Below are 13,571 nucleotides of genomic sequence, written 5' to 3' on the forward strand. Positions count from 1 at the left end.
GTATTATTTTTCACACTACCTACTTAAACATTTTGATATCTATTGATGGAAGTTCCTAGGAATTGGTATTATTTTTGAATTGATTTGTTTGTTCAAAACTATCTACTGGGTTTTTCAAACATACTTAAAATTTTTGTGTTTTATTCACAATAAAAGATTCTATTAGAGTTTTATTTAAAAGAAAACTTAAAAATCATTCTGGTTAGAACGGACATTATTTGCACTATTGATCCTCAAACAATGTAACAGTTATTCTCAGAACTATTTAGTTTGGTATTATTATATTTTGAGGTATTGTGTTAATTTTTTTTAATTGTACATGGACACAATACCTTTATTTTACTTTCTTTTATTTGGTGCTGAGGATGGAACTAGTGCCTCACACATGCTAGGCGAGTGCTCTACCACTGAGCCACCACCCCAGCCCAAAGCTCATTGTTCTTTAGTTCATGATTTCTTCTTTTTATTAAGGGTTTCCAATTTATAATGGCAGACATATCCAACTGTAGTAGAAAAATGGATGTAATATTTTGTTTGTTACTATAAAAATTTTCTATTCAAGTATATAATATGCATAAATTTATAGTACATTGATATATCTAAAGAATTGCTTTTGCTTGTTTTCCTTATTTAAATTATTTGAAATGAATGTTTTCAAGAATCTGTTGTGAAAAAAGCAAACAAAATATTATTTCAAATTCAAGAATGTAGGAGATGTGTTCTAAAAATTCTGTGTAAAATGATGAAATTGATTTCAGTTTTCTGTTGTATAGGTGTTTTTTTTTTGTTTTGTTTTGTTTTTGGCATCAGGGACTAAACCCAGGATCGCTTTACCATTTAATTACATCTCCAGTCCTTTTTATTTTTATTTATTTATTTTTTAAATTTTGGATAAGGTCTCAAAACGACAATAATACTTCAAAAATGTATACTACAGCCAGGCTCAATGGTACACACCTATAACCCCAGGAGGACTGCATGTCCAAAACCAGTCTCAGAAACTTAGCGAGGCCCAAAGCAATTTGCTAGACCTTATTGTCGTTTTGAGTGTTATGTCTTCTGTTAGTGCTACAGATCCTTTTTGTGTACTCCATTTCCCCCCTATTTATTAATCTTTCACTTTAGAAGATCCTGTTCTTTTTTTTTTAAAGTCCATAATCATGCTTATTGAAATGGGAGAAAGGAATCAGCAACCTGTGATGAGATCACTACCACACAGAATTCTGGTACTCACTATGCCATCAGGGCAGTGTCCTGATCATGTTCAATATGACAGAGACCTTTGATCAATCAAATAGCATGCACTATTATGTTATTATGTGATAACTATGTCACATAATCACCAGACAGAATCCTGAGGTAGTCATCAATTGGTTTGATTGCCAGCATATGAGGTAATTTCAAGTATGGGATTTTTGCTTTAGTTTGAATTTCATTTGCTTATAATAATTATCATACTCAGCTGTCATGTCCTAAGTATCAAATGATTTGATGTAAATATTCTCATTCACCAGCCATTCACAGTTTAATGAAATAACTAATGTTGCTTTCCTGTCAAAGAAATGAGGATGTTTGTAAAAATTCCCATTTACTAATAAGCACAAAAATTATAACCAAGATGCATTTACAAAATATTGAATATTATGGGTTGATTGAATTGTATTTCTTGAAATTATTAGGCTAGGAAAATAATGAGAATATAAATATAAATATAAATGTAAATATAAATATAAATCTTATCATGTAGGTTGAGGAGAAGAAAGCGTAATGTCAAAATAATAGAATATTTATTGGTAAAATGAGTAGATATGACACAATATAGCTTCTCAAGTTTTAAAAATTCAACTGATTATAGTTCTTAATGTTAAACTATGGTTTAACATCTGTACCTTAAACTGTATACACTATGACTAGAGGGGAAACTCAATTTTGATAAAGGATTATTATTCTAATAAATTGATTCAGGCACCAGCTAGAGCAAGATTGTCATAGTTTCTCTAATCTTGATACATTTAATATATTGTTTTCAGTTGTTATGTGAATTGGAAAACCTATCTGTAGCCTCTTATCATCTTTAAATAAGTTTGTTATTTAAAATTTGTTTCTTCTACTTGGTTTCTAAAACTTTTTATTTTGCTTTTGGCTGAATTTCTATATTCCCACAATATATAGTTTATGTTACTCCCATATTAAATAGTTTATTTTATTCTCAAGAAGTTTCAAATGTATTATTTTCTTCAAATGAATTAATTTATGTCTGTTATAAATGAAAAGATTTTCAACATGCATAATGATAAAATAAAAGACAAGGGGGGTTTTGTTTTTAGAAAAAGATTGTGTATGATATGTACAGGTTGTGCACAGCCCTGGTTACTTCCAAGATAGTTTTCACATGCAAAAGAAAGCACAGGTTGGGGTCCGGGGAGAAAATGGATCATCAGCAACCTGTGATGAGATGTATTTAAAAGCAGAAGAACAAACAGTTATAACAGTTATTTTAGCTTTTTTTTTTTTAACTTACTGTGAATATTTGGATTCTGATTTAACTTGCTAAAATTCAACTTGAATCTACAGATATAGCAATGTATGCCCAAACTCTGAGGGTCATCAAAATAGATGGAGCAGTACAAGATATTCCTGGAGAAAAAGTATTCTCAATACATTTTTGATCTTCAGAACTTCAAGTTCTATTGACTTTATTAAGTTCAAGATAAATTTAGAGATATGAATAGGATATGTAGAAGTCAATAATTAAAAAAAGTCAAACTCCTTATTTAAAAAGATGATTTCGTATTTAAATAAGATTGTGACAGTAAGGTAATTTTCATCGAAGTTCTTAAATTACTAAACAAAAGTGCACTAACATGCTTGTGCATTTAGACCTATTTGGGAAGAATAAATGTTTATGGGTCTCATTATTCCATATGTTGATAGATACAAGTTGTATTATTTTGTTTATTGCTTACTGAACATTACTGAGTATAATTTGCAAAAAATAGAAACCTTAAAATAATGTTCATGTGTTGATCATTTCTCCTTTAAATCTATATTTCATTTTAGAGTTTTCTTGGTATGTCAACATGCATTGTATTCATGTTATCTTAGATGCAGCATTCAAAGAAAGGCGTTCATATTTCCTCTTGTCTTTTATGGGAATCTCGTCTCAGAGATATGAAAGACTCACTGGCAGAGTTCTACCAGGAGAGTTGGATATAACATAATTTCATCTCGCACTATATGACCTTTGTGCCAACACTTGCTAGACACAATAAGCCCCAAGATAAAACCCTGGTTTACCCCTTTCTTACCTGTGCTGGTTGCATCTTCTTTCTTATATTCAGTCCAGGGTAGAGTGAGCTTCGCAACGAAAGTAGCATTGCTGACAATTTTTGTTGGGGACAATGAAATATTGCTTTTCAGAGTCCTTTGGCAATTGTACATCTTGCTCAGATGGTTTCTGGGTATCAGAGACTATAGACAGCTGCAAAACTCTTCTGGGAAAGGTCCTAAAGACAACTCTTGACTTTTATAGCCAAAGTCATTTCAAGCATATTGTCTATGATTGATAAGCTTGGTCATTCTGTGGATGATTATCTGTTGATCAATGCTTATTTTATTTTTCAAGTATAGTATAAGTGTGTGTATTTTACAATAGTAAATGATTTAGAGCTCAATTTATTAGGTGATTATTGTTTCACTAAAAGTTTGACATGTAATGAAATTAAATAAGTAAGATGGTTCATTTAAAGTTCCGTGGTGTAAATGAAAAAAGGACAGACAGATTCGTTCCAGAAATATCTGTTTTGGAAACTTATCTTTCAACTTCTTGGTGTGTGCTCTTAGGAAATTTGACAAACTATTCTGATTCTTTGCTTTTCTCCATCAGGAAAATGAAAATAATTGTTCCTAACTTGAAGTTGTCTTCAGCATGAAATAAAGAGAGTTTTTGTGATGATACCAGAAAGGTGGTGAGTGTCAAATAATTATATGAAATTTCTATTGAATTACTACTAGGACAGGAAGTACACTAAAAACAAAAATTAAGCAACTAAATTAAGAAATTCAGCTACTCAGATATTAGGTGGGAAAATGATGCTTTGCTCATGACAGATTGGATAAGTTTGTTGTATGAACTGCTGGTTTATTTTTTAAGGTGTTTTGGAATTGGAAACAAATAGCACAAGAATCCAGAAGGTCTGTGGCATTTTTATTAGTAGTCATTTCTTTTTTCATCCATGTCATGAGTTCCTTTTGTGCCCTAAGAAATGCCTTCATGACCTGAACCAAAAAGTTGGCCTAGACAGTGCATTTGTTAAATAAGAACACGTTTATAAATTATCTAGAAATAATTGAGTGATAAATGGCATAAACACATTTTACCGAAGCAGCCATGTACCTAAGAAAAAATTAAATTTAACTCTATAAAACAAAAGAATTATATATCAAATATTACATTGCAAATAATATAAAAACTCATTGTAACTTTCAGACCTAAAATATGAATTAAAATTCATTTTCTAATGAAGGGGTTTTCTTCTCAAAATATCTTTTTGTAACAGTAGCTTTTCTGTGAGGAAAAAAATTGTCATTTGAGCTAGTTATTTGAGCATTTATTTTACACCATTACATTACAATTTGAGAATTCTGGAAGTGCTATTTTATTGATGTTGGTAAAGTGCTGGAAAGTAGCTTTTCAGTACTTGAAATGAAAATGATTGTGCAGAGTATGCTGATTATTGTTTATCAGAATATAAAGAAAAAACGATAAAGCAAGTTGCTAAGGAAATTAAGGGTTTACTTTCTCCATGATGTGTCTTAGAATCACACTGCTTTTCCTCTATGTTTGCCTAAATGGTTTGATATTTGCTTGGGAATTAGTTTATTTGACTATTTTGATAATAATGGTGTCTCTAGGATTGGTTTCTCAACACAGGTAGTAAACATATCACTGCCATTATGCTATGACCCATAAAATAACAACTGAATACTAAGCATTCTACCGAATTGGGTTTTCCATAAAGTTAATTGCAAGGGACCTTCAAATGTTTCCATTAAAAATCTTGGTGAATTCTCCCCAGGTTCTAACAAACTATATCAAAATAGAACTCATTTCATGGAAAAAAGGAATCCCACAGCACTTCTTTTTAATAACTGTTCAGCTACAAAATTTTATTGGTGTCTTTTTATGTTCCCTCTAGAGGATGTAATGCACAAAAGCATTGCCACGGAACATATAAAATTACAAATGAAATTTATTGTAAAAAGTAGAATGTCTTCTAGACTGGTCAGTATTTATTTCATTCATAAACCAAAACTGCAGTATAATATATTCATTGTCAGCAAGTTCATGTGTGTAAATTGCCATCCAATGTTATTGACTGATATAAGACAGATATTGAAAAGACAATTTAAATTTACTCTTCCAAACATAAACTGTTCCACAAAAGCACTGTAAAAACTCCTTCAAGATTTTGGGTTGTGCTTGACATTTATGGTTAACTACATAATTTGGTCGTGTCATAATCCATTGTGTTTGGCAATTTGGCATTAAACGCCTGCAGAGCAGATTGGATCCTCACCACCTCACTAGTAGACAGCTTGAGTCTATGACGAAGCAAGCAAGAGAAAAGATCTAGACGACGCTGACCAGGTGGGGAGAGTTTATTTACACGGTCTCTTATCTCTAGTAGTTGCAAAAGTGCTGAGTCCTGGGATCCCTGAGTATAGGGGTAGTCCAGCTGCAAAATCAGGTCCCGAATTGCTTCAGGGTCGAAGTGCATGCTGTAGCCAAACACTTGGATGTTGTTGATTTTCATGTAGCCCAGGTTCCGGGAAGGATCAATAAACTCCAAAGGTTCGTAGTAAATGCTCTCATTGCCATTGGGGCCATTTGACTTGATGCGACTCCTCAGGTAGATGTGTACTGTCTCAAAAAATGTCTTCCATTTGTTCCCCAGAGTCAGTGTCCAGTTATAACACTGCAGAGGGAGGTCCAACTTAGTCCGCTCCCAGTCTGGAAAGCTGTTTTCATTCACAGGCATAAACCAGCTCTCTGAGTGGCTGCCTCCAAAAGGATTGATGTAAACAGCCAACACTGGCTCCAAGGTGCTGTTTTTAGTTAGGCAAATCTGTAAAGAGAGACCCAAGATCATGTGCACCAGGCTTGACTTGTATTTGTTACTCTTCAAGGTGAGGAGCATCCGTTTCCGCCAGGAGGGGTCAAACCAGCTGTTGAGGCGCATGTCATTGCTGATAAAAATGGCATGGACTTCTATTCGTCTGTCTGTCTTTTGCAACAAGTATTTCATCTCAAGGTCTTGCAGGTCAGTCTCAAAGCCAATATAGTGATCTGTAGACTCTGCGACTTCAGGCTTGCAGAGCCCCTGGCTCAGCATGTAACCAGTATTGCAGGTGCCACAGCGGGTGCGGTTGTCAGGTGCACAGGTCAGGCAGGCCGAGGCGTCGCCCACAGTGCAGGGCAGGAATGAAGTGCAGACAACCTGGTCGTTCGGACATGTGCAGGAGTGCGTCTCTTCTGAAAAGCTGCCCAGGAGGCCATTCTCATTGCAGTAGAGAAAAGACTGGATGCGAGTAAGCCAGTAGGTTGAGGTTCTAGAAATACAAAACAAAAGGAATCTACATAAATACAAACGTGTGTGTGTGCATTTTAAACATGACATGACTTCTGAAGAGATTATACCACATCTCAGTGTACTTGGAAGGTGATTGTAAGTACAATAGGTTGAACATTGTTTTGAAATGATAACCAACAGCAGGAAATAAAAGTAGTGTTATCATAAAATATCTATAGCAACATTAGAGCATATAAATAACCGTTTTTCATTCATTCGTTCTTATTTTCATAAAGCAAATGTTGCAGGAAGCATGAATATAAAATAAAAGAGAAGAAACATAAACAACTTTAAATTGTCAATCAACGTACTTAGATCCTAGAGTTTTACCAACATTGAAAGAACAAGTGCCCTGAGAGGGAAAATATTATTAAAACATCTTTGATTTTACTCTTACAGGCTGCTCAAGAAAATAGTTGAAAATATCTCATTAAAAGCAACAAGCTCTTCTAATAAGGGAAAAGCATGTTAGTTTAATGTGTTTGATTTTAGTCATTAACATTTTTTTCCTATCAGGCTAATCAGGAAGCCAATTTAACATCTCACTTTCCCTATTTTACTGAATTATTCAAACTCTTTTGGCTTATTGAAGATCTCAGTAAAATAGTGAAGGAAAAGTGGTGGCCTTGTAATCAGATAATTCCTTGTTTTTACTATGTTGCTTTTTCATACTAGCTTAATGATTATGGGAAAAGTTGCATGAACTGTACTAAATACAGTTCTCTCATGTGAGAAATGCAAATAGTAATGTCTTCCATTTTGAATATTTGTGACAGATAAGTCAGATTCAAATTGTATAAATGTATTTAGAATTGTATGCACTGTCTGTTTCATAGTAGAAAAGCAAAAATTGATTATATTTTTGGTATTATGCATTTCTGGTGTTATTATTTAGTATAGTAGTTAGTATAGTTATAATGCACTCAGATCTTTAAAATTTATTATATCACTACTGGTTTAAATAATTTCTATATAATGCTGTTAAAACAGGTTTTAATCTATTTATTCAATCATTAAAAACAATTAATGATATTCGAGACAGGTATTTATGTTATATGAAATTTAGATCTCTGCCCATCATCCTCTTGAAATGTCCAACACATTTTTTAATGTAAGTGCTTCCCTGTTTTCTCAAATAATTTATCCTTTATTTTCTCCATACCATCTACTTATTTTACTTCATAGTGTCTTTTTCCACTTACAATCTTATATTTTTCTGTACTTACCTCTTTATACTGTTTCTCTCATTAAATATAATACCCAATTTACCAGAACCCTTATGTTTTCTTTGTAGCTACATTTCAAGCACACACTAGAGTGCCAGATAATAGGCTGTTAATATTTACTAAATATTGCATAATATGCATGGAATTAAAAAATCGTGTTCAATAAGTATAATTTTAAATGAAATTTAAGCTTTAAACAGATCATTTAATATAATAGGGAAGTCCTGGCTTCCAAGTTGCAGGTAGCAGAGTTATACAACCTATGCTTTGATATTTGCACTAGGAAATATATACAAAATTCATCTTTGCTTAACTTCTAAGAATGCAATTTCATCTTGTAGTCCAAGAAGGAAAGAACAGGACATTAAAAAACCTCTTCTTTATTTCTCACACTGAAAATCACTGACTGACTTCCTAAATCAGTTTGATTCACTCTATATTTTGAACATGTTCCCCAAAATTGTTATGTTGGAAATATGATCCCCAGTGTGCAATATTGGAACTTGGGACCTAACTGGAGGTGTTTGGGTCATGGGACTGCCATCCTCATGACTGAATTAATGCCATTGTTATTGGAGTAATTTTCTTATAATGGGACAAGTTCATCCCCCTATTTAGCTTTAGCTCTCTCTCACAGTCTCTTTGACTTCTGATATTCAATGACCACACCAGATGCTGGCCTCTGCTTCCAGAACTGTTAGTCAATAAATTTTTGTTCATTACATTTTACCAGATTAGGGTATTCTATTTTAGCAGGAAAAAGTGGACTAAAACAATTAATTCCTAAGTTTCTCTACATACTTTTAAAATAAGTTCTCTAAAATCCTCTCCCAGGAGTATGGGCAAGGTTATAGAATAACAAATATTAAAGACTTTCTGGTACTTTTTGAGCCATATGTGTATTTATAAGTATCTCTGCTACTCTTACTGTGATTCCTTATTTTTCACCCCAGAATATATGTATGAGAAACTTCCTGCTTTTAGTTTATGAAGAAGCTTGATTAATGATTTCTGTATTCAGACTCAGAATACAGAAATTCATATCACTGATTTATAATCTATATTTACTGGCTTGTTTATTCCATTTCATTCTCTTTCTCAATCAATTTCTTCTCCTTCCTTCCTACCCATTTTTTCCTTCCTAACTTCCTTTTGGTTTTCCTCCCACTCTCCTTCTTTTTGCTTCATCTCTAGTTGTATTTCTGTCTAATATAAAGTATATAAAATATATATCCCATCTGGATTGAAAATTATATTTTCTTCCCTGAAACCAAAGCATAAAATTCTCTGAGCCAACTCATCTTTCACTGTAAGCTCTAATCATGTTTTGAAATCATAAGGACAAAACAAAAAATGAAATAAATAGACCTAAGGCTAAAGGCAGCACTCACAAAACTAGGACACGGTGGAAAGAATGGTGTGGACATTTTAGAAAAGCAATGATTTTTCCAGCCTTTAGTCTTTTTCAATCCTTTCTACGTTTCCACAGATGCATTAGTGCAGGAATATGATTCAGCTTCTTGGGTTTCAGCCTATCATCTATGAATACTGATTACTCAGCACATAGTCAAACCTTGGCACCCAGAATGGAAAAGTTGGCATGCAGATTTTCTTGCTGCTTCTTGTCCTTTTCCCCTTAATACCTATCTTTTGACCATTTTACTGTATTTCACAATGTAGGAATAGATTGTTCAAGAAAAAATTCAATAATCTGTCTTTTCTTCATTCTTGGTAAAATCTTAGTGCAAACAGTAGTCAAAAATATTGATAAGCAAGTGTCAAGATTGTATAATGGATTTTTCACTTACCCAAAGTTCACATAGTTAATTTTTTTCCTCTACAAAGTCAAATTTAGCTATTCTTATTTTATTTTGTAACTTTAAAGGTTTTTGGAGAGAAAAGTCTTCAAAATTTTCAGTTAGGTTGTATTTTTTCAATTTCCATTAACTTTTTAATATTAAAACAAATAAATAACATTGCATTTTATTGGCATATACATATATCATGTGTGTGATATGTATGTGTCTGTGCATGATCTGCATGCGCATGTGTGACCCATGCATGCATATCTTGTGGATGTCATGCCCATAAGTACATGTGTATGGTATGTGCATGTGCTCATTTGTACGTGTGTGGTTTGTGCATGTGTGTCGGGTGTCTCACCTTGATTCAGACAGATTGTTGAAGATCTACTAGGGCTAAGAATTGAGAATGCAGTTCTGAATGATAAACTGTAAAGTAAATGAGGACAGGCAGGTATTTTTGTTTGTTTGCTTTTTATTGAACATGTGGCATTGTTCTAGACATTTACTTAACAGCACTTCATAGAATAAAGGAAGGAGTAAGGGAAGGGAAAAGGGAGAAAAAGAGGGAGTAAGTTTATGGGAGGGCGAAAAACATTATGGTTAACGAAATATGCATTATGGAATAACAGAAGAAAAAATCAGAATAATTCAAGACTTAAAGAAAAGCAATTGATATGATACATGCTACGGACCAATGAAAGGTTAAAGAAATCCCTTACCTATTAGGAAGAGAGTTTGCATTTTGTAAATAATTTCTTGAAAGCATTTTAGGGGCTATAATTACAAAGAAGGAAAACACTTTCCTGAGTTAATCTAAAATTAATTTGGAAAAAATCATTAGCTAAAATGTCAATAGCATTTAAATCATCAAGGAATCATGTTGCATACTATTTTGAGAAATTAGAGGAGTGGGTAGTCCCAGTGTCTCTGTTTAACTTATAATAGTCTCTATGTGTTATAAGATCTACTCTTCTCTATGCGATACATATTTTGTAAGCATCAAAAAAGTATTAGACTGGAAGTCTGCATGCCTTATTCCCAAAGCCAATACCATATCCTCTGAACTGGACAAGTACTTAAGTCTCTTTAACCTTCAGCAAATCTTTTGGAGTTCAGACAAATGTAGGTTCAAATTTTGATTCTGCATAACACTGGGTGGGGGGGATACACACATATGCACGCGCGCGCGCACACACACACACATACAAAAGGGCTTGATGTGTTTATCTGTGAGTTCACTTGATATGATGGTAGTATGCAAAGATGTAACATATTGTATTATCCACTATTTGATGTTATAGGAAAACACCTGGCACAGCCTAACTCTATGAAGTAAAGAGGTTTATTTAGCTGAAAAGTTTGGAGACTCAAAGTCTAAGCAGCATAGTGCAGGCTTGGGTAAGGACCCCATTGCAAAAGTATTATGTCTCAAATCAGGAAGCAGAGAGATCTGGGTGAGTACAGGCTTGTTCCTTGTATAAAAACTCTTGAGAGAACTAAGAGAGTCCATGAGAAAATATTGTAATCCTTTTCAAGGGAAACAGCCCTAATGATGAAAGGACCCCCCAGTAGACCTTATCACTTAAAGGTCCACACCATCTTTCAATAGCCTAGGGACCAATCTTCTAACACATAGACCATCGCAGGACACCCAAATTCAAGTCATAGAACATAAATCTATGAATCTCACAGTTGGTTGCTGTTTCTTATGAAACAATATGCATGAAATGCTTGTCTTAAAATTTTTCAGTTATTAAGAATATCATGATATAGTCTTATACTTTTAGTTTAATATATCAGGTGTGAGTACTGAATCAGATTTCTGTGCACTACCCTAGATATATTTGAAGAATTTCTAGGACCAGGAATGTCTTGTTAAACTGCACAGCTCTAGATAAAAGCTATGTACGCACAGATATTACAAGGTTCCTATGTATGTAACAACCCAAAACTGCCAGTTGGCTATCCTTCAATTCCATGTAGACATTAAAATGGAACAACTCGTTCAGAGAAAGTAAAGTTGAAATTTCTGTAGAGAAGGGAACAGCAGTGTTCTACTTTTAATTTACATGCATTGGAGTCTGTAGCCACTATGTACAATAAAATTTGCAAACTTTACACTGAAAACTTTTGGTATGTATACACACAAGAAAAATAAAGCAAACACTAAAGCCTGGCTTAAAAAAATAATTTCTGATACTTTCCAGTAGCATTTTATCATCTAGTGCACATCACTCTGTGGGCCAGACACTCTGTATTCATTTTATTTAAAAAGTTCTCAAAGGAGTTTAAAAATGTGAAACCCAGTTTAAAATGTGAAAACCACTGAGCCTCATAAGTTTTAGTGATTCAGTGACATCTCTCTTAAGCACTAAAGACAAACTCAAAGAAGCCAATGTAAATATTGTTTTTTTAAAAATTTAAAAAATATTATTTAAAAAACTTTTTAAAATATTATTTTTTAAAAGTGTTGAAAGTGTTGTTCCACTAGATAGAGAAGAAAAGCACTTAAGAAATGACCTCAGGGAAAATATACATTTATTTTCATAGCATGACAACATTTAAAATAAAATAACTTCTATTTGTGATATAATGGTTAGATTTTTGAACCATAATAGGGTATATATGCTGTCAACAATTTTCTCAGGAGCCAAAGTGTCAACTTTAAATATTCTTTCATTTATCTCATCTGAAAAGTGGGAATAAAATATTTCACAAGGCTGTTTTAAAAATTAAGGCACAATTGCAAGTAAAGCACTTTAAACAGTGCCTATGCACAGAATAAATGGGAAATAAATGTAAATTTTTATTCTTATTATTATCATTGTTATTGCTCCTGTCATCTCTTAAAGAACTGTCATTGTAGACAGTTTCTTTTTTATAACTGATTTTTCTTCCCAGAGGATGAAGCATTTCATTTTCTCTTCAAGAACTCATGTGTGTATACATGATATTACATCATGTCCCTGCATTTCACCTTTATCAAAATAGACACCATTTTGATAACCTGATTGAGACTATTTAAAAGTACAAGTGTGGCCTCTTTGTGATAGTTTTGAAGGACTCCTGTATCTGCAAAAACAATACTTTTCAAATTCAGAATGTATATTCTAGATGCTGTTTGCACCAAAGTATTAGAACATATGTTGATACAAAACAATTACTTCATCTCACAGTTAAATCCTCTCTGAGCACTAATAATCGTATTTCAAAGGCCCCTTATTCCAACCTTCTAATCCTTTATTGCTTTCCAAATCTGTGCTTCCAAATTTTTAAACCTAAACAATATAAATTCAGTATCTTTTTGAAGTAAAGGATTATTCTTTTGAGTTGGCCATTTCATTTTAGCTTTCATAGATTTGTTCTTCTCAGACCCTAATACTTTAAACTAAATATAAATTTGGGGGATTAAGCAACCATAGCCATTTAAACAATCATAAGCTGATTATTAGCTCAGTCACCAACAGATAAAACCAAGTAATACTCTGTCACTCTCCCTTCTCTGACTCTGCTTCTCTGGCCATCTCAGTCTTGGCAACGTTATCTGGGCCTCATGTTGATACTCTTGACACAGCACAGTTCCACTCTTGTAAATAATTTTACACCCATGAGAGAAAAAAAATTCTCTTTCAAAGTACCCTGGACTGTGAGTCTCCCAGGGAAGTGCACACATAAACACACACACACACACACACACACACACAGTTGTACACGTTTTAATTGAGCTTTTTCAAATGCGCAGTAATATTACAAGCATTATTTCATTATATCCTCACATTCTCTCACTACTCCTTGATATAAGGGTGCCTATTACCCCAATTTATAGATAATGTCATAAGTCAGAAAATAATTACAAAATAAATTGCCCCAGATCAAAGAGCTAGTAAGTTCCAGAACATAAAATATAT

At 33.2% G+C, this 13,571-nt stretch overlaps 1 protein-coding gene across 3 annotated transcripts in view; it reads right to left on the minus strand.

Moving 5' to 3' along the window:
• Nucleotides 1–5,234: 5,234 nt before the first annotated feature.
• Brinp3 (BMP/retinoic acid inducible neural specific 3) overlaps nt 5,235–13,571 on the minus strand; it is a 358,134-nt gene continuing 349,797 nt past the window's right edge. For all 3 annotated transcript variants that reach the window (XM_005319679.4, XM_021722543.3, XM_021722542.3), the window contains exon 8: nt 5,235–6,612. In XM_005319679.4, the coding sequence (XP_005319736.1) occupies nt 5,496–6,612 (1,117 nt within the window). In that variant the 3' untranslated portion in view covers nt 5,235–5,495. The remainder of the gene's footprint in view (nt 6,613–13,571) is intronic.

Source organism: Ictidomys tridecemlineatus, chromosome 10 (genome assembly GCF_052094955.1).
Source record: "Ictidomys tridecemlineatus isolate mIctTri1 chromosome 10, mIctTri1.hap1, whole genome shotgun sequence".
In the NCBI taxonomy this organism is placed as follows: Eukaryota; Metazoa; Chordata; class Mammalia; order Rodentia; family Sciuridae; genus Ictidomys; species Ictidomys tridecemlineatus.